The following is a 20,909-nucleotide window of genomic DNA, read 5'->3' on the forward strand; positions in this document are numbered from 1 at the left end:
GAGCTTGACATGTATCAGGGAGAATTCTATGTGAAAGTGTGTAATCGTTTACACAAAAGGCAGAATAGTTCAAGGACATCGAGTCTACTAATCAGCTAGTAAAGTTATATGCTTTCACAAGGGAAGGTTCAAAGGTTACACCTACCTATCCTATGTAGAATTCAACTGTTGAACCTTTCACCGGGTTAATCTTTCAATTTCCATTAATGTGGGGGATTGTTGGAATTAAGCTAATTCCATTAATAAATGGAAATAAGATTGTGAATAAATAAAATCAAATAAAATTCACACAAATTCAAACGTGAATTAACGGTGAATTTAATCCAAACTACAATTAAATATTAATTATTTAATTAATATTTAATGCCTAATTAGAAAATTAAAGTATAATGTTATGATAAACATTTAACTTTAATTGCCTATCAATTGGCTAACGTTTAGACTCTTCAATTTGCTAGGATTGAATGTCTAACATTGTATTTCAACAAATTAACGTATAGGCAACGATGTTAATTAGTTATGGACTAATTAACAAATGAATGAGCAATATTTATTGTTAATAAACGTTTGGATGGTTTTATTTGAAGGTTTAATTCTCAACAATATATACCCATTCATTATTCATTTCACATCATTTCAATCATCTTATATTTTTCTCACTCTAGAATTCCAAAAGCCCTCTTCTTGTTTTGTGAATGTTCTTCGAGTTCTTTGCTCGATATTTCCGTTGAAACCCGGTGATAGTTCAGGTACGCTGATCAAGTTCGATGAGTAGTGATTTTAGTGCAAAATCACTACAAGATTCGTTGTACCCTGGGAGACAGCCATCTGCGATAAGCTCCAGCACAAACGGGAGACGATGGAACTGTTTTAAGGGAAATGTGCTAAGCACATGCCTCGAATCAACAATTTATTCGGTGATATTGTTTTTCATATATTTTATTTATTTCATCTATTTGTAACACAATTTATATATATATTTCTGTTATTTTTCAAGACAAGATTTCTAACAGTTGGGCCACAGGAAGTGCTAACGCTTGCTGGCCACAAAATAACATACATTAGAGTCAACACTTCTAGTCTCTCCCACGTATGTTGTTAATCAAGTAGTGTCTCTATTCATTTTCCTATTATTGTATCGACGTCCAATTAATTTCATTTATTTCTTTCTTATCGAAGGCGATTACGATGCATATGGTGAGCTATGCTGGCAAAGCGGACATTCAAATATTGGCGGCTAAGGATATCATACCCGACCCACAAGTGCTAGCTAGGTGCTTTGAAAGCTCACTACAAGAAATGAAGAAAGCTGCAATTGATCAAATTGGCATAAGTGAATGAAGTCCACTCATTATTTTACATTTTAAAACATGGAAACAAGGGCTAATGATTCAATATATACTTGTACATGTAGTTGTAATGCAATCACAAATTCATACATGTAACTTTGTATTTTGTTTCCTTTACTCACAAATTGCAATATATGTTGGCTTAGTTTACATATAAATAATTCGGATACTGCATTGTTTTCATTCGCGAAGTCAAACTAATTCGACTCTACTAATTCTCAATTCAATCTCTTCGCCTCAAATGTCTATTTTAATTTTATCGTTTTACTTATCTTATTTATGATAACCCCTGTAGTGTGGATTATGCTTTGATTCAGAACTCTATAGTTTCTATTATGGAGATTTATACTATTACCTTCATCAAATACGATATAGATATGGTATTAGTGTCCATAAAAAAATTATTTAACAATAAGAAAATAAGAAACTTAATTAGTCAATATAATCAAGTTCCTAATAATTTATGATGATTAGAGGAATTTATGATGCCATTTCAACATTATTTTATTTGTCGGTAAAATTTTATCAAAACATAATTAAGGGTAGATAAAATGTTCGTGACACATATATATATATGCGGCTAAAGTGTGTTTTGTGTGTCGATTTCAACCCTTAAATAAGGGTGTTAGTTAAATAAGAGTCGGTCAAATATTACATGGCGCATATATACGCGGGTAAAAAAACATTTTAATATGTGTGTTATGTATTGTAAATAGAACCTAATATTAGTTTATAAATATTTATAATTATAAATATGTTATTTTTTTAATATATTCACTTATATCTTATTTTTATAAATATACATTATTAAATAAAGAGAAGTGATAGAGAGAGAGAATGAGAGAGAATGACTTGGAAAAATGATAAAGTAAGAAAAGAGAGAAGAGAGAGAAATTATTTAATTTTGTCAGCCAATCATATTACTGTCGCCACGTCATTCCCTTTCTTATTTCTTCACCAAGTTTCCTTACTCAATCATTTCTCTTAAATAAATATATATTGACTGATATTACATTAAACCTAGGTCAAAATTCAAAAAAGTCTTCAAATCTCAACCACGGTCCACGGACTCATATTGCAAGAGGAGGTTCAAAACCGACTCCGACTCCTTATAAAACATTTATGATAAAAACTTTATGCTTAAATCTGTCATATGCTAAAATATCTCCATTTTACTAATAATATAATATAATATAATATAATATATATAATATTATATTATATTTAGATATATTATTTTATATTATATAATAATCGATAAAGATTTCTAGTCAAAATACACAAATTGACAAAGATAAGAAAACAGACAAAGGGAGGAAGACAAAGGCTGATAATAAGAAAGAAAAACTATTTTTTCAACTGCTTTCTCTTCTACTTTTATATATCTAGGTTTAAATATTTTACATCTTTAACCACGATGTTCTTAAAAAATTAGGCAATTAAATTGATAAGCTTAACTCCCTGTCTTTAATTTTTTTTTAAATTTTAGTTTTTTTATTCCTCAATTTGTTTTAGAAAATATCTTTTGGATATTTTTAAATAAATCGAGAATAGACTTTTTGGATTTATAAAATCCACCTAATTTTTTTAAAATTAGAAAAATTATTTGCGTAATTAAACGCGTTTTAAATATTCTGTTTGAATTCGGAGCTTAGTTACACTCAAAAAAAAAATTTCGCATATGTACTTTAAATTTTTGACCAATTTAAAATTTTATTATTTTACACTTATAATTTTAAGTTAACTATTAAAGATAATAAAATTGGATAGTTCAAATAATAAAAATTAACTTTAATTTTGAACCTGTTTATTTATTTATTTATTAGTTTCTCTTCTCTTCTCTTCTCTTCTCTTCTCTTCTCTTCTCTTCTCTTCTCTTAATATTTTAAGATTATTATTATTATTATTTATATTTTTTTCTTTTTAATATACAAAAAAAATATAAATTAAATTAGTAGCAAATATATATCATTTGATTTACTTTTTAATTTTATTTTTAATTTTTTTAAAATAGTCTAAAATTATTTTATGTTTATTTTTATTATAAATTAGGATCGTAAAATTTAGTTTTCTACACTTATTTTGTAAAAAAATTGTATAACTCATTATGAGTGATATTATAGTGCATTATTTAAGCGACTTAAGGATTCCGTTTTGTTTTACTCTTCTGGAATGATTTTTTACGTGAAATCTCGTATCTTTTTATATTATATTTCATTGTTTGATTAAAGATTGATTAGTTATAATAAATATAATACTAAAATAAAATTAATCTTTTTTGCATTACATTTTTTTAGTTTCTGTTTTGACCTCCTTAAAACTCATAAATCTCATTGGTTTAAGACTTTAGTACTCTGAGAACGTTTCTTGTATCTAATCTGTTAGCAAAACTAACATTGCTGAACAAAAAAAAATATTAACAATAACAACCTAACATCTATACACATGATATGACAAGATGCAACCATCGAAAATTCTATAGCAGACCACCTGTCCCACACCAAGGCCTCGTTTGATCTTTGGGTTATTGGGATAAAACCCAGGTTTTATCCCAAAACCCAACCATCACATCCCAAATCAAATCAATCACTTTATAAATTAAAATACCAAAATTATCCTTTAATTAAATATTTTATTTTATATTATTAAAAAATAATATTAATATATATATTTTATATTTATTTTATTACACTATAAAATTTATTTTCATATAATTTAAATTAATAATTTTTTTCATTTAAAAAAATTATATTAAATAAAAATAAATTCAAAATATAAATAAAATTCTAACCAACTATATTATCTAATATACCATTTAAAATTTAAATTTATTTTAATAAATTTTTATACTAGAAAATAAAGTTAAATATATTTAAATAAAAAATATTAATTAATTTATAAATATATCTCATTTAAATTAAATATTTATAAAAAAATTTATTATTATTTTTTTTGTATAAACTAACTTTAAATTATCTTTCTAAATAAATACTATAATAAATTTGTTTGATTTTTGATTATTATATTATGAAATTTATTTCATTTAAAATTTTATGTTATTATATTAAATAAAAATAAATACACAATATAAATAAAATTTTAATATACTATATATATTATCTTATATAATATTTAAATTATAATTATAAAATTAGTATTCATTTAAATTTTAATTGATGTATTAATAAAAGTTAATATTAATATATCTATAATTTTTAATATTTATTTTATTATATTATATTTTAAATTTTATTTAAATATAAATTAAATTAATATATTTTTAAAATGTATTGAGAGAGAGGATAAGAGAGGTAAGGGTATTTTTGAGAAAAAAAATTAAAAAACTGGTTTTTTTTTAATTCCATCAAACAAGGTTATTTGGGATAAAACCCGGATAAAACCCCAATAACCCAAAGATGAAACAAGGCCCAAATGTTATTCAAAAAATAAAATAGGCATCCATCATCAACGATAAATATTAACTATTTCGAAAGTATTTCGCGTAACCGAAATTATCTTGAAAGTTATTTTTTTTTAATTTGTTTTATTTAATGATGGGTTATTTGAATTTTTATTGAATATTTTTTATTTAATAAAAATGTAACTTATTTGAGTATTTATTTGTTGAATTCTTAGAATATGTTTTGTGTTTAAAATTTATAAAATTAAATAAAATGTATTATAATTAATAATTTGTTATTGATTACTTCATTCTTATAAACCCAACTTTGAAAAAAAATAAATTATATAAAGTAATTATAGTTAAATATATTTAAATAACTCAATTTAATCAAATATTATTTTATATATCTCATAATCATGTCACTTAATTTATTAATCAAAATATTAAAATAAATTTTATTTAAAATTATTATTTTTTAATTTATCATTATATATATTAATACTCAAAACCATTGTAAATTATTATTTTTTAAATAATATATAATTTTAAATCCGAATCCTACATATACTAATAATAGCTTTGATAGAACAACTTAATAGAGTGGTACGGGGTCTCTACCTTCTAGGTCAAATAGTGAAGTACACTTTAACCCTTACTATTAATATTTATATTCAATCAAAATTATTCCGTGATATCAGGTATGGGACTAAAGAAGAAAAAAAATGCATATATTTTTTAGTTTTGTTTTGTTTAGTAACGTCTAGAACTTGTACACTTACAATTAACTTTTAAAAAAAATGCATGTTTAAAAAATGTTGAAGCCAATGTATATGTTAGATGAAAACCGAATTTAGATCCCGTGGTGAGATTTTAATCCAAAACAAAAGCAAAATTGATATTTGGTCTATCACGAAGAATCGAGCCGCCCGTTTCTTAATAACAATAATTAATGTAAAAACAAATAATGAGTTCACACGTACATGTCCTAAAACTAGTCAAATTAGATACCGCCTGGAATTTGAACCACATAAACAAAGAGTCATACATCCACGTGTCATCATAATACCAATCTTGTAAAACCTAATAACGTGTCCCTAATACAGAGGTTGGATCAATCCAGAAGACATTATGAAGATTATTCTATATAAACAAACATTCACAGTCCTTCATTTCTCATCAATCTTTCAAACGTAACAAAACAATCAAAATGGTTAAGCAATTCCATGTCTTCTTCTTCCCCATGTTAGCCCATGGTCACATGATCCCTTCCCTCGACATTGCCAAGCTTTTCACCTCTCGAGGAATCAAAACCACCATTATCACCACTCCCCAAAACGTCACCTTTTTCACCAAAGCAGTTGAACGTGCTACCCAGCTCGGCCAACAAATGTCAGTCCGGGCTATCGACTTTCCCGTCGCCCGTGCCGGCCTCCCTGAAACCTGTCAATCCCTCGACCAAGTTCAGTCCGAAGAAATGCTACACAGGTTCTTCAGAGCCACCGTTTTACTTCAGCCACAGCTCGAGCAAGTTATGGCTGAGTGCCGCCCTAATTGTCTCGTGGCCGACATGTTCTTCCCATGGGCAACGGAATCCGCAGCTAAGTTTGGAATTCCCAGGCTTGTTTTCCATGGTATTAGCTACTTTGCATTGGTTTCATCTGAAAGCTTGATGTTGCACAAGCCTCAACTTAAGGTTAAATCTGAGGTGGAGCCGTTTGTACTTCCTGAACTACCTCATGAAGTGAAAATGACTAGAATGCAATTGGCTAACCATGACAAAGAAGAGATGGAGCATTCTGATTTCGCTAAGCTTTTGAGGGAAATCAAACAATCTGAAATCGACAGCTTTGGTGTTCTTGTCAACAGCTTCTACGAACTCGAACCAGATTATGCAGATCATTACAGGAATGTTATTGGGAAAAGAGCATGGCAGATTGGCCCCGTTTGTCTCTACAACAGAGAGAGGTCAGATAAAGCAAACAGAGGAAAAGAATCATCCATTGACGAACACGAATGCCTCAAATGGCTTGATTCCAAAAAACCCAATTCGGTAATCTACGTCAGTTTCGGCAGCCTAGCTGAATTCACCCATTCCCAATTACACGAGATCGCCATGGGACTCGAATCCTCCGGCCATCACTTCATCTGGGTAGTAAGAAAATCTAACTCCAACGGCAAGGAATTGCTGCCGGAAGGGTTCGATGATCGGATTAAAAACAGAGGATTGATCATAAGAGGATGGGCTCCCCAAGTTCTTATTCTAGAACATGAAGCTGTAGGAGGGTTCATAACTCACTGCGGTTGGAACTCGACTCTTGAAGGGATCTGCGCCGGTCTGCCGATGGTGACTTGGCCGGTAATGGCGGAGCAGTTTTTGAACGAGATTCTGGTTACTGAAATATTGAAAACAGGGGTTAGATCGGGAGCTAGAAAGTGTGGGATAACGACGGCGGGGGAGGAAGTGAAGAGGGAGGCGGTGGCGATGGCGGTGGGGAAGGTGATGGAAGGGAGAGAGGCGGAGGAGATGAGGGAAAGAGCGAGGAAACTGAAGGAGATGGCGATGAACGCCATTGAAGAAGGTGGATCTTCTTATAATGATTTTAATTCTCTGTTGGAAGAGTTGATCAATTATCATCCATCTGCTTTGAAGAAGACCACTCCAGTTTCTAATTAAGCTTTAAGCTTCAAAAAAAAGAAACTTAATATGTATCTTACTTTATCTCATGTTTTTTGAGCCTTATTAATGTTTAATTATTGTATTTTTAAAATTTATTATGGCTACCCTTATTTTTAAAATTATGATTTTGTATAACTTTTTTTTTTTTTTATTTTATTTTAATCAATAGATAATGTTTAGTTTGGTAAAAGAAATATGGGCGGTATGACATATTCCTATTTGAAATTAGAACATTATGGGGTGTAAATTTTGAAATCCTATAATATCAAAATTGTATGATGCATGTATGAAAACTATTGACCTTAAAATGAGATACCATTTTCAAAAGGGTAAAGGAAACATAATTATTAAAAAAAATACACTGCAAGATAAATCAAGTTATGACCAACTTATTCACCAACTTGTTAGGTGCCCAATATTAATGATTTAACCTTATGTTATTAAACCTAATCATTCTGCACAAATACACCTAATTACACTAACCAAACTTTTATTTCAATCAATATATTTTGATCAATAATCAAATTAAAATGAATTTAGTGTTGTAAAGCTTTTTTTTAACTCAATTTTATTGTAAATAAAGTAATAAGGTGTTTAGCCTTACTTAGAAATTTGAAAGGGTGAGAAAAAACAATATATATTTTGTTCTGTATGATCCATCAAATAAAAATCATTCAAACATCGTTACATCAGAAAAAAATTAAAATACTGATAAACAATAATTGAAAAAAATATATGAAAGTACTATAATTTTCTTAAACTCAAATAGTTATAGGGATAGTAATTTAACTATTAAGATATGTCATATTTAATAATTTGATTCAAACTTCTCAACAACAACAACTATCGAAACTAATACATTACCCACTAAATTAGTCTCATCCTTAATAAAAAAAAAACCTTAAAATATTCGTCATTTCACGAAAATAAATAAGGTGGAAATAGGTTAATTCAATTTGCCTAAGTCACACTTTTTAAATTGAAGGTTAGATGCTAGAAAATAAAACAAAAAATTGACATCATACAAAATCATCTCTTCTTTCTTAATAGAAGAAAAACATGAAACATTAAAAAAAAAATCATTTTTTTTTTAATTTAACAAGTTTTTGGGTCAAGAATAGAGAAAGAGTTTTAAAGCTTCTTATTGCATTTATTAAATAAGTGAGTATATTGAGCCATGCTAAATTTGTAAAACTTAATTTTCAAAAAATAATATAAACAAAACAAATTTAAAATGTGTTCAAAGTTGATTGTACCAAATGGTAAAATCTTTAGAACGTTAATATAAGCTGCAATCAATCTATACCTTTAGTCTCTTAACAAGGAAAAGGGTGTTCAATTGTTTTATTTTTCTATTACGTAAAAAGCTTTAACAAAAATGATTATTTTATAAGGAAGGAAGACCATATGAAATGATGGATAACATGTTCTTGTTAAAAATAAAATATTCAGCTTAATATTTTAACACAAGGTTTCTAAGTTTTTTTTTTTTTTTTTAATTATTTTGACAACCTATACTTATATATATGAACCATGATCTTCTATTCTAGCGAGAGTGAAACGACATCGTTTTACCCTGCATCTGGAAACAGAACATCTGTCTTCTTCATCTTCTTCTCTCATTCCCGCTCTAAAACTGATCATCGGAATTCTCTCTCCTCTCTCTACAGAGATGATCACCGGCGGCGGCGGAAGCACGAAGCTCATCCTTCTCCACCCATCATCAATCCACAAACAAGGATCAAATCATTTCTCTAACCGTCTCTGGCTCTTCATTTTCACCTCATTCTTTCTCTTCGCTTTCATCTGCACTCTCATCACCTCAAGAGAATCCACCGCCGGCGCCGGCGCCACATCCGCCGTCAATTCCAACTCCCCACTTCCCAAATCCATCTACCTAGCCCTACTCCACTACGCATCTTCTTCCAATTTCACCACCACCGGCGGCGACAGAATGTCATTGGCCGAGATCAAATCCATCGCCTCCGTCCTCCGCCGCTGCGCCTCACCCTGCAATTTCCTTGTTTTCGGCCTCACCCACGAAACCCTCCTCTGGAACTCGATCAATCACAATGGGCGAACAGTATTCGTGGATCAAAGCCCGTATATGGTTCAGAAAATCGAGGAGAAGTATCCTGAAATTGAAGTTTACGACGTTCAATACACGACGAAGGTAAGAGACTTGCACGATTTGGTGGAACAAGCTAGGGTGCAGGTTAATAATGAATGTCGACCCTTACAGAATCTCCTGTTTTCGGATTGTAAATTGGGAATGAATGATCTTCCAAATCATATCTATGATATTCCATGGGATGTTATTTTAGTGGATGGGCCACGTGGGTATTATTCAACGGCGCCGGGGAGAATGCCGGCGATATTTACTGCGGCGGTGCTGGCTAGGAGCAAGAAAGGAAGTGGGTTTGGCGGCGGGAAAACGGAGATTTTCGTGCATGAATTTCATAGGAAGGTGGAGAAATTGTGTAGTGAAGAATTCTTGTGTAGAGAGAATCTGGTGGAGATAATAAAGGGATCGTTAGCACATTTTGTGGTGGAGAAAATGGAGGTCAATTCGTCGGAGTTCTGTCCAACTCATTCTCGGTCGTGATCGAATCGAATCGGTCGGAGTTCAGTCCAAGTCATTATCGATCGTGATCTTTTTTTCTTTTTCGTCCAAGGTTAGACAGATGATGATGATGATCATACGTGTATTTCTAACTGAATTTAAATTATTATTATTCGGAATATATGGCCAAAATATCTATATTTAGATTGAAAATTATACATTTAAACACAACAAAATAAACCCAAAAAAAAAAAGAAAAAATAATCCAAGAAAGGGATAAGTGTAACTACGATGATAATTTGAATGATTATGAATAGTAATATATAAATATTAATCATTAATTAGTGGTATGCCCTAAAAATAACTAATTAATGTTTTCATATATCACCGTTGAAAGACAATGGAGGAGTTTCAATGTAGATTAATGACTAATATATCTTTTATGTAAAAGTTAAAAATAATTTCACAATATTTTTTTATTGAATTAGAAATCCTAACTTTAACACAATGGTTGAATAATAACTAGTTTAACAACATATAAGGATTAGATTCATTAGAAGAAGAATTTGTTGATTAATAAATTAATAGAGGTTAAAGAAGGAATTGTAATCATTATATTATTATTACATATTTCCTCAAACTCCAAGCAATGACTTGTAGGAATTCATGCACCACCACTAATTAATAAGGACGTGCTTACATATCTTAATAGTTTATATTTCATAATTATTTGCCAGCAGCATGTTCTAAATTTATAAAAATATATGCTACTTATTTCACTTTTTTTTAGTTCACAATACAAACAAATTATGTTGTTAAAAGTGTCACAAATCCATTGCAAATTTTGCGCAACTAATCTAAGAGTATTTTTTTATAATTTATATTTAGATAAAAGATGTCCCTATTCACAGCCATTTTCAATTTTTGGGCTGGGTAGAAAAAAAAATATTTTTTTTTTGTTGCCTTAAATCTAATTTAAAAAATTGATATAAAAATAATTATTTTCAATAAGATATTAACCCAAAACAAAATAAAAGTTCATAAATTTTCTTTTAAATCACTGTGCTACACAATTCTATGTTTAAAAATAAAAATTTATTTTTCTATCTTACTTTTTGTCCAAGAGTTTGTTGGATTTATCGAGATCTGTGTTCTTTTATTTATTCTCTCTTAATATAATCATATCTAACACAACCAGAAAGTCATTTAAAATCCTTTCTTCCAACTTACCATACCATGCTCCTCGGTTCTTTGGGAGGGGCAATATTATAAATAAAAGAAATATTTTTTCTTTTATTTATAATATTGTAAGAGGGAATAGCACGATAATTTGGAAGGAGATGATTTTGTTATCCAATAAATACATACATACGAATTAAAAAAATTGAATAGAAATAGGTTTGAAAAAGAAAATTAAGGTAGTCTTATAAAAATTACATGAGTAGGTAAATATAAGTTTTTATTCCATTTTCTATAAATTAAATAATCAATTAGTGAATTAAATAAAAAATTAGAAGGTAAAAGAAAAAAAAAATTAAATTATGTGATGGGCTTAGATCCGCCCACAATAGTCTCATGTATCTTTTTCTTTTCTTTTTTTATGAAAGGGTCGCATTTTCTTTTTTGGGCCCTTTGCCTATCCATCAAACAAGTTGAGACTATTTAGAAAATATATACATGATTGAAAGCCAGTTAAAATAACTGAGTTCTTATTTTATCACACCATTTAAAAACACAAACTCGATACAAAGTAAAGTAACACAATGCAATGCAATATAATACATTAAATAGTATGATAATAATAATAACAACAAAAATAGCTATTACATTTATTGGACCCATTCACTACACATTTGGGCCTTTGATCACTCCATAAGTATAACCAAATCCATAATAATTAAGTTTAGAGGTTACGAGGATTTAATGCATGGTAAGTCTTGGGAGTCGGCGCCGGCGGCGGTGGGCTCGTCGGAGCGGTGTAATGCGTATCGTTGCTACACGGCATCCAATACTGATCAAAGTCCTTAGGACACTTTTTCGGCGGTTTAGAAAAAAACTTGTGACATTCCTCCGATGATCTTTGGTTTGGTAACCCATAAATACAATTATTATCCACATGTAAAATCTTCCTCTCGATCAAACTCTTACAAATCGGACCCACTTCCGTAAAATAGTTCCCCGTCAACGTCGCATTTCTTAGGCTTTTCAGTTTACAAACCACTTCCGGTATCGCCCCATATAATTCATTACCCCGAAAGTTCAAATTCTGTATTTTCTTCAAACACCCAAATGAGTACGGTATAGGCCCGGTCAGTTTATTACGACCCACGCCAAAGACTCGAGCTTTTTTCAGGGTACCCATCTGAATCGGCAGACAACCTTCTAGATTGTTGTTCAAGAACAGAACTTCCCGGAGACGGTCACGGGCAGAACCCACTTTAGTTGGGATTTCACCCGAGAACCCGTTGTTTGCTAAGGTGAGATACACTGCTCGGGTCGACCATAAGTTTTCGGGAACTTTTTGGGCAAACCCGTTATTGTTGATAAAAAGAAGATCAAGATCCAAATTGAAAGCTCTGTTTGGAACCGACCCGGTAAAAGAGTTGTACCTGAGATCTAATATGGTTAAGTTCTTTGCAGAGAGGAGTTTCTCAGGGAATTTGCCGGAGAGTTTGTTGTTACTCAGGTCGAGTTCGAAGAAGAATCGGAGTTCGGTGACTTTTTCCGGTACGGTTCCGGTGAAGTTGTTTGAATTGGCGTGGAAGAAAGCGATGTCGGGTAGTTCTTCAATGAACCCGTCGAGTTTAAGGTATGGTCCGTCGAAGTTGAAATCGTTGAATTTGACGCCGGAGAGTGCTTTTTCTTTGTAATCGGGGACTATATCGCAGATGAATCCTTTGTATTTCCCGCAAATGTCGTACCCGACCCATGTCTTGGTTATACCTTTCGGGTCGTATTTGATTCTTTCCTTGAACCTTTGGATAACCGGGTAAACAAGTTCAAGTCGTTTGCTTTCGAACCCGGAATAGTACGGTGGGGATGAAGATTGAAGTAAATCTCTGCCGCCATGGCCGCCGTATGTAAGGTCTCTGGTTGCATGAACAACTACCGCCGGAGAGAAGATAGTAAGCAAGAAGAAGAAGATGATGAAGAAAAATGAAACAAATGAAATCCCCATTTCTTGAATGATAAATTATAAGCTAATATGAGTATATATTTATACTACCCACAAATCAACTATTTACATATATCAAAAATATATTTTTTATTTTTGTAACTATGGATTATTTGAAATGTGAACTCAAATTTAGAAGAACTCTTCAAAGTGGAAGGGTTTATTTTAGCATTTCTTATTTAGCAATTAGGTAGATTGATTGTTCCTACTTTATATGTTTAGAAATTAAAATGTGACTACTACTGGTCTCATTATTTAAAAATAATAAAACACATTAATAATGATATAACAAATTAAGTAGACTTAATGAAAATTCAAAGGTCTGATGGGTGGATGGCTTAACAAATAGCAATAAAATATTCATGAAGCAGTTGGTAATGGAACAAGACTTTTACAATATAAATGATAAATAATTCATTATAATCTTAGTCCTTAATTAATATTATTTATTTTTTTTGAAAGGGGCACTAATTAATATTCTTTAAGCTTAGGACCCGTTTGGTCTTCAATTCTTATCTAACTCTCTTGACTGTTTGGAAACTTCCAGCTCCGGAGCTCGGTTTGGAAAAAAACAAAATAACAATTTACTTAAAACATTTTTTTAATATCGATTGATTGAGGATATTGATTCAGATAAAATAATGTTTTAATTTTTTTTAGTTATTATATATTTACAAATTTAATAATATTTATTTGTTTAAATTCAACTTCACTTCAATTTCAATTGTTTCTATACATGTCAATATTGTTGGAAAAAAATACATATATATTTTATCTTTTGTTAAGATAATTACATGATATTATCACACCTAATTATTATAATTTGAAAGTATAGAACAAATACTAGATATAAGACCATATTAATCAATTAACAACAAATTGGTTGGTAAATGAGAAATAAATATAATAAAATCATAGTTTCCTCGTAATTGAAAAGAGATTAATTGCACTAAGCAAAAAGCCATCTAAACCCATTGTTGACCTGGTAATCCACATATGTCAACTTCATTTTCAAATTTAAAAAAAAAACATTAAAGTATGTGCCAAATTTATATACAATTTCAATAAGACAATTAACATATTTGGTGATAGATATAGTTGTGCAATATTAATTACATGGTAAATGCAATTTGTTTTGGATATGCATGCCACCACCATTGAAATAAGATTATTTTATCTCTTAAAAAATAAACAAATTAAGATGTATGGTTAGGAGGTAGATATATATATATTTACCTAGTCAAGAGATATACAAATAAACATAAGTTATCTAATTAGCTAGGTTTGATAGAACATCAAGTTTTACCATTTCAAAATGACAACAAACAAACAAACAAACCCCCCAAAGTGTTTGGTACCCACTATTGCAATTTTCTCCATTTACCTCAACACCGTACAATTATAAATTAATCCAACTTGTCATTGAATGTAATGACTAAAAAAAATAACAAATAATATTTTATGTCATTTATTATTACCAACTCCGCTGAAAACGTGAACTATAAACGCCATCATTCACTTGATCTTAATACTATTATATTAAGAGTACTCAGGGTATCAAAATTTCACCTTATGAATTTATTCCATAAAAAGATTAATTTAATCACAGAATACTAACAACAGTTAAAAAAATAATGTAGTTAGTACATGAAAATAAATAAATAAATAATTTCTTGTAAAAACATATAACTCTTCTATATTGAGTATTAAAGTTAATATTGTCATAATTTTAAGGACGAAATTATTAATGAGAGAATTATCTATATATATAATGATGCTTAATTTTTAAAGTGTCCGGATTGCCGGGTCGAGAACTGTGGTTAATTTGGATCTTAGGTCGGATTGTGAGTTGACCCGTTTTTAAATTTAAAACGGTTAAAAATAAAATTAAAAATGCTAGAGGTATGTTTCGAACTTGCAACCTAACAAAACAAGTACAACTCTTTAACCAATTAGGCTACAAAGACTTTATATTTTAAATTCAACACCAAATTTGATAAACGCGGGACGTTTTAATATTAATATAAGTTCAACTTTTTAACTAACTAATATATAATGATGTTGAGTAAATGGATACTTGGGTCGGATTATGGGTTGACTCACCCATAAACTTAAAACGGTTAAAAAATGTCAAAAAATATTATCCGTAATTTTTTTCACGATTTTTATATTATTACTCGTGCAAATGCACGGGCTAAAGGCTAGTTTCAAATAATGACTATTATTGTAATATTATAATATACATATTATTTAGAACATTTCAAGTTGAATTGAAATTTCAAATTAAGGTGAAGTTAATACTAACTTTCTACCTCGCAAATAAATAAAAATTATACCTCACCCTTTAGAAGTTTAAAGCCATCACAAAAAAAAACTTTTTCAAACCCTTATATTTTTTTTTGTCTTTGCTAAGATATATAGGAGAGAAAGATTGTATTACGAGAACTAAAATTAAAATTAAGTTACTACATAAATGTTGAAATAGACCCTATTTGTTCGGATGGTTAAGAAGTAATACTCTTTAATTTTTAATTATTTGTTATATTTAATATTATATTTTAATGCGTTTTAAATATTTATTATTTTAATTTACAATAGTGTTGTATAACAAAAAAAAAATGTTTATATTTTTTAAAAAATCATTAATTAAATATTGAACCAAAAAAAAAATAAAAAATAAAAAGTAAAACATTAAAATTAATATGTTAACTTCTTAAAGTTAGTGTGATATATATTTTTGACTTATTGAAAAAAAAAAAGTAATATTTATTTTATAAAGAGCAATATAAAATTTAAGAAAGAAAAATATTACCTACCAATGTAACTAAGGGTTAGAGTCGGTTTAAGAGACCAAAATATCACGGGTCAAATTATCACGAGTTCGATTCATCTGAAAACGCTTTATATTTAAGCGTTGGACCATGTGGGTGTCATGTTAATTTCTCATTTAATTCAAAAAAAAATACTAATTATTATTAAAAATAATTATTTAATAGTAAATAGTATTTTGGTAATATCCTATTTTATTTATTAAACATTATAAAATGTATGAATTGAGTTATTTAAATAGTTCAGAAATTAATTTAAATTTCGATTATGAAAAAAGAGTTGTTCATTGAAAAACTTAATACATTTATTAGGCTTGTGAATTTCTTTATATGTACTTATCTTACTTATCTTACATAATTTATTTTGATAATTAACTTATTGTTAGTTTCAATTCAATTACTAATATTTCAATGAGTTGGTACGTATAAAAATATAAATAAAAAATTATAATAATATATATTTCAAAATTTAAAATTTTTAATAAATCACGAATAATATATTTTTTTTAAAGAAAACGATTATAACCATTACATTAAAATCCCAAAAGTAAGAGGGTCAAGAATCAAAACTAGACAAATTTTAGCTATGATTAAATGATGACAATCAAAAGACCCTAAAGAATCTGATTAATAACAATCAAATATACAAGAAACAGAGATTACAAACAAAGATTACAAATTGTATCAAATCTTAATTATCCCAATCAGGATTTTTATTTTCATACCAACATGATGTTTCAACATGTTGTCTTCCTCTTCCCCTTCTCCTTACTCTTGTAATGAAAGAGGATGAATTGAAGAGGTTGATGAATATTGTCTATTCTCATTTTTATTTATTTCTTTATATGAACCTGTTCTGATTTGATAGAAATAATTATTATTCAGAATTTTCGGGCTCTTCACCTTGTTGTTATCAACTTGAATTTCGTGATCATTGTCTTTATTTTCTTCAACTCCAGCTTTAGAATTATCAACAACTTTGGATTTCTCTGTATCAACCTTAGAATTCTCTTCTTCCTCTTGATTAACCTGAGTATCTTCCTCTCTATTTAAATCAGTAACCACTTCAACTTGATTTGATTGAGAATCCTCAACTATCTCTTCAACATGATTAGGTTGAGGTTCCACCTCCTTTTTCGTACTGCTTTTTCTTGTATAGAATTTTCTTTATCTTCTGTTTCCTGTTCTTTAACCACATTTTTCTCTTTGAAAATAGGCACATATGTTTCATTTACCTGCATCTTTACTTTCTGGCCTTTATGAATTTTCTTATCTTCTTCCTTAGCCAAATCACATTTTGGGCTTGCATGTTGAAAGGTATTGCAGAAAGAGCATTTGTCTGGACACCACTCGTAAGTGATTTCCATGACAGTAGGTTTTCCTTTTCTGTCTACTACGGTCATACTTTTCGGCAGTGTGCTTCTAGGATGCACCTCAATGCTAATTCTAGCAAATGATAGGTGCTCTCCTCCTTTAGTAATCGAATCCATGTATAATGGTCTACCCAATAAACCTGCAATGACTAAGTGCTTCAGAATTGTACATATGTACAGGTATATTCCAGAGCTTGAACTATATCTGTGCAGTTTCTTTTGGATTACTCAATAGGTTCAAGTCTTCAGACTATTTTTCCAATTTCATACAGTTGGATCCTATATATGTATGCCCATTTTTTTAGAATTTTCTCCAAATTAGATCCTTTTCTTGAATTTAAGGAAATATAAATCATGGACATTTGATAAAATCTTCTTCAGCCCTTTTTCTTCCCATTGTTTCAACAATGCATCTTTAGTAATTGAGAAGAATACTATGTTTTTTCCTATGTAGTTTCTCACAAGTACATTTTCTCATTCCTTTATACAGTTTACTCTACTTCAATAGGCAATTTAAATTCAAATTGAAAATTCAATACCTCCACTTTTGTTTGTGTATTGCCCAAATAGATTTTTCCTTTATAGGCATTATTTTCTGATTTTTTTGCATTGTTGTCCTTCCAGACTTCATTAGTTTTCCATGTCGAGTTATTCCTGATAGTATATGACTTAGATTTGGGAGTCTTCATCAGTTCCTTCATTGTAGCAACTGACCATTGAACAATTTCTTCATATTCTTCTTTTTTCAGCAGATTCCAGTCTTGAAGATAGTGGATGTTGAGTTGAATTGTAATCTTCTGTGCTTTCTCCTTATTGATGACAATTTCTCCTCTTTTGGCATGTATAAGGAGCTTTGTAATCTGATTTTTGAGCCCAAACAAACTAGCTCTTTCATTATAGCGTATCTTCCAAGCTCTTTCATTATCCCCCTGTTTTTCTGCATCATTTTCAACAGGAATTTTCCCAGTAGCGGAGCAGATTGTTTACTTGTGTTGGTATCCTGTTGTTCTTTGATAACTTCTTCAGCAATTCTTTCAATTTCTTTGACGGCTGCTTCTTGATTCATTCCAGCACAAAATCCCTAACTTCTTTAGATTTATTACTTTTGTTCTTTCCCTTCCCCATGATGGTAGAAACAGAGAATAAGAACAGAGTGATTACAGGAAACCTTAGAAATGATCACAGATAAACCGCAATCGAGGGCAAATTCCTGCGATGTTTACAAATGCACAAGAAACCCTAGACTAAAGAAACTTAATGACTCATTTATGATGCAAGACAATAGCGTGTCGTTCGTGAAGATCAGACTGTGCCGATCGCGCTTCCTTTGATAAATGAGAATCACGAATAATATATTAAAATAAAAAATAGAACACTTTCATTTCACATTTTATTCAATTCGGTAAAATAATTCATCTTCTCACATATTTCATCACATATTTTTTTTCCCAATGAACCTCTCATCTCGTGATTTTACACTTTCATTTTGACCAAATAAAAAATATCAAACATTACCAATCTCTTTTTACCCTCACTTTAGTCCATCAATGCTCAATTGACCTCTCAAGTCTCATCTCGTGACCTTAAAACACTTAAACTGACCAATCATCTTTTTTCACATTTATCTACCATTCAAATCAGACTTTTCATTTCGTGACCTTAACTTTCACTTCGGTCAAACAACTAATCTTCTCGCATATTTTAACCATCAATATCAATTTTTTTCCAATCGACCTCTATCTCTTTACCTTACTTTCACTTCGACTAATCAAAAATAATCTAATTCCATTTTTATTCACCAATCATAATCGACCTCTATTCTCTCGAAACTTTACTTTAACTTCATCAATTAACTCATTTTCTCACTTATTTTATAATATACAATCCGACATTCTTATTCTCACTTCGGCTAATCATATATCTCATTCCACATTTATCCACCCTAAATGACCTCTTGTCTTGTTACCTTAATTATATTTTGACTAATTAACCATCTCATTCCACATTTATCTACCAATTCACAATCGACCTCTCATCTCGAGACATTGCTTTCACTTCGTCAAACAACTCATCTCCTAATATATTTTACAATATACAACCCAACCTTCTTTATCCTCAATTTGACTAACCATCAATTTCATTCCACATTTATCCACCCCAATAATCGACCTCTCATATGTGACCTTACACTTTCATTTCAGTCAAATCAACCATCTTCAATATCACCAATCTCTTTTACTCTTAACTTTGATCACCAATCTTCAACTGACCTTTTATCTCGTGACCCATCTCCTCACATATTTTACAATATATAACTTGACTTTTTTTATCTTCATTTAGGAGAACTAATCATCTCATTACACACTTATCCATACCTTAATCAACCTCTCATATTGTGTGACCTTACACAATTTCCCTTATTTTGACTCATTAATCCCCCAATCGACCTCTCATAGCGTGACCTTACGATATGAACTAATTAATTTGAAATGGAATTCCTTTGGGTCTTCAAATATGTAGAAAAATTATTTTTCTGTTTCCTTCTTTTTTACTTCGATTAACTAAAACCATCTCATTCCACATTTTTATCCCACTAATCTCAATCGATTTCTCATCTCGAGACTTTACTTTCATTTCGGTCAAACATTCCCATCTTAAATATTTTACAATAAACAACCCGACTTACGTATTCTCACTTCGACTGACCAACTCATCTCATTTCACATTTATCCACCTAATCGGACATCTTATGTCGTGACCTTAAACTTTTATTTTGATAAAATATCAATATCTTTTATCCTCACTTTGACCCACTAATCCTCAATCAACATCTCATCGTGTGATATACTCACTTCGACTAACCAATCACCTCATTCCATATTTTTATCCACCTCAAATGACACAGTCGACCTCTCATCGTGTGCCATACTTACTTCAACTAACCAACCATCTCATTCCATATTTTTATCCACCTCAATTGACACAATCGACCTCTCATCGTGTGACATAGTCATTTAGACTAACCAACCATCTCATTCCATGTTTTTATCAACCTCAATTGACCTATAATCTTGTGATCTTACACTTTCACTTACCCAACCACCAATTTCATCGCATATTTTAATCATCCATCCCATTCGACCTCTAATGTTTTGAATGTCATTTAGCCACCCACCAATTTCATCGCAAATTTTAACCAATATTATTCGCATCCAACCATCTCCTCACTTTGATAAACCAACGTATTTCACATATTAACCATCAATATTTTTTAATAATTTAAAACTTCAACCATTGGACCACTTAAAATTATTAATTTATATTTATAATTTTGTATATGTGTATATAATTTATATGTCTAACAATTAATATATATATATATATATATATATATATATATATATATATATATAATATTTGTATTTTTAAAATATTTAATAAATATTTATTATTTTAATATATTTAAATTAAATTTTATTTTTAAATTTATTAATTTTTCTTTAAGATTTATTATATATATATATGAATGAATTATTATTAT

At 29.8% G+C, this 20,909-nt stretch overlaps 3 protein-coding genes and 1 long non-coding RNA gene across 4 annotated transcripts; 3 read left to right on the top strand and 1 right to left on the bottom strand.

Annotated features, from left to right (window-relative positions):
* Nucleotides 1–1,018: 1,018 nt before the first annotated feature.
* LOC124944107 lies at nt 1,019–1,503 on the top strand. Its single transcript, XR_007099800.1, has 2 exons — nt 1,019–1,090; nt 1,180–1,503. It is a non-coding gene; the product is annotated as an uncharacterized LOC124944107 (long non-coding RNA).
* A 4,421-nt stretch (nt 1,504–5,924) lies between these two features.
* Nucleotides 5,925–7,534, top strand: LOC124941199 (scopoletin glucosyltransferase-like). Its single transcript, XM_047481484.1, has one exon. The coding sequence runs from the start codon at nt 5,960–5,962 to the stop codon at nt 7,424–7,426; it is 1,467 nt and encodes a 488-aa protein (XP_047337440.1). The 5' UTR covers nt 5,925–5,959; the 3' UTR covers nt 7,427–7,534.
* A 1,552-nt stretch (nt 7,535–9,086) lies between these two features.
* On the top strand, nt 9,087–10,034 carry LOC124941521 (protein IRX15-LIKE-like). The gene has a single exon (XM_047481862.1). The coding sequence runs from the start codon at nt 9,102–9,104 to the stop codon at nt 10,032–10,034; it is 933 nt and encodes a 310-aa protein (XP_047337818.1). The 5' UTR covers nt 9,087–9,101.
* A 1,703-nt stretch (nt 10,035–11,737) lies between these two features.
* Nucleotides 11,738–13,170, bottom strand: LOC124941522 (uncharacterized protein At4g06744-like). Its single transcript, XM_047481863.1, has one exon. It carries the CDS (start codon nt 13,168–13,170, stop codon nt 11,896–11,898), a length of 1,275 nt encoding a protein of 424 aa, XP_047337819.1. The 3' UTR covers nt 11,738–11,895.
* Nucleotides 13,171–20,909: the final 7,739 nt, after the last annotated feature.

The sequence above is a fragment of the Impatiens glandulifera genome, chromosome 6 (assembly GCF_907164915.1).
Source record: "Impatiens glandulifera chromosome 6, dImpGla2.1, whole genome shotgun sequence".
Lineage (NCBI taxonomy): Eukaryota > Viridiplantae > Streptophyta > Magnoliopsida > Ericales > Balsaminaceae > Impatiens > Impatiens glandulifera.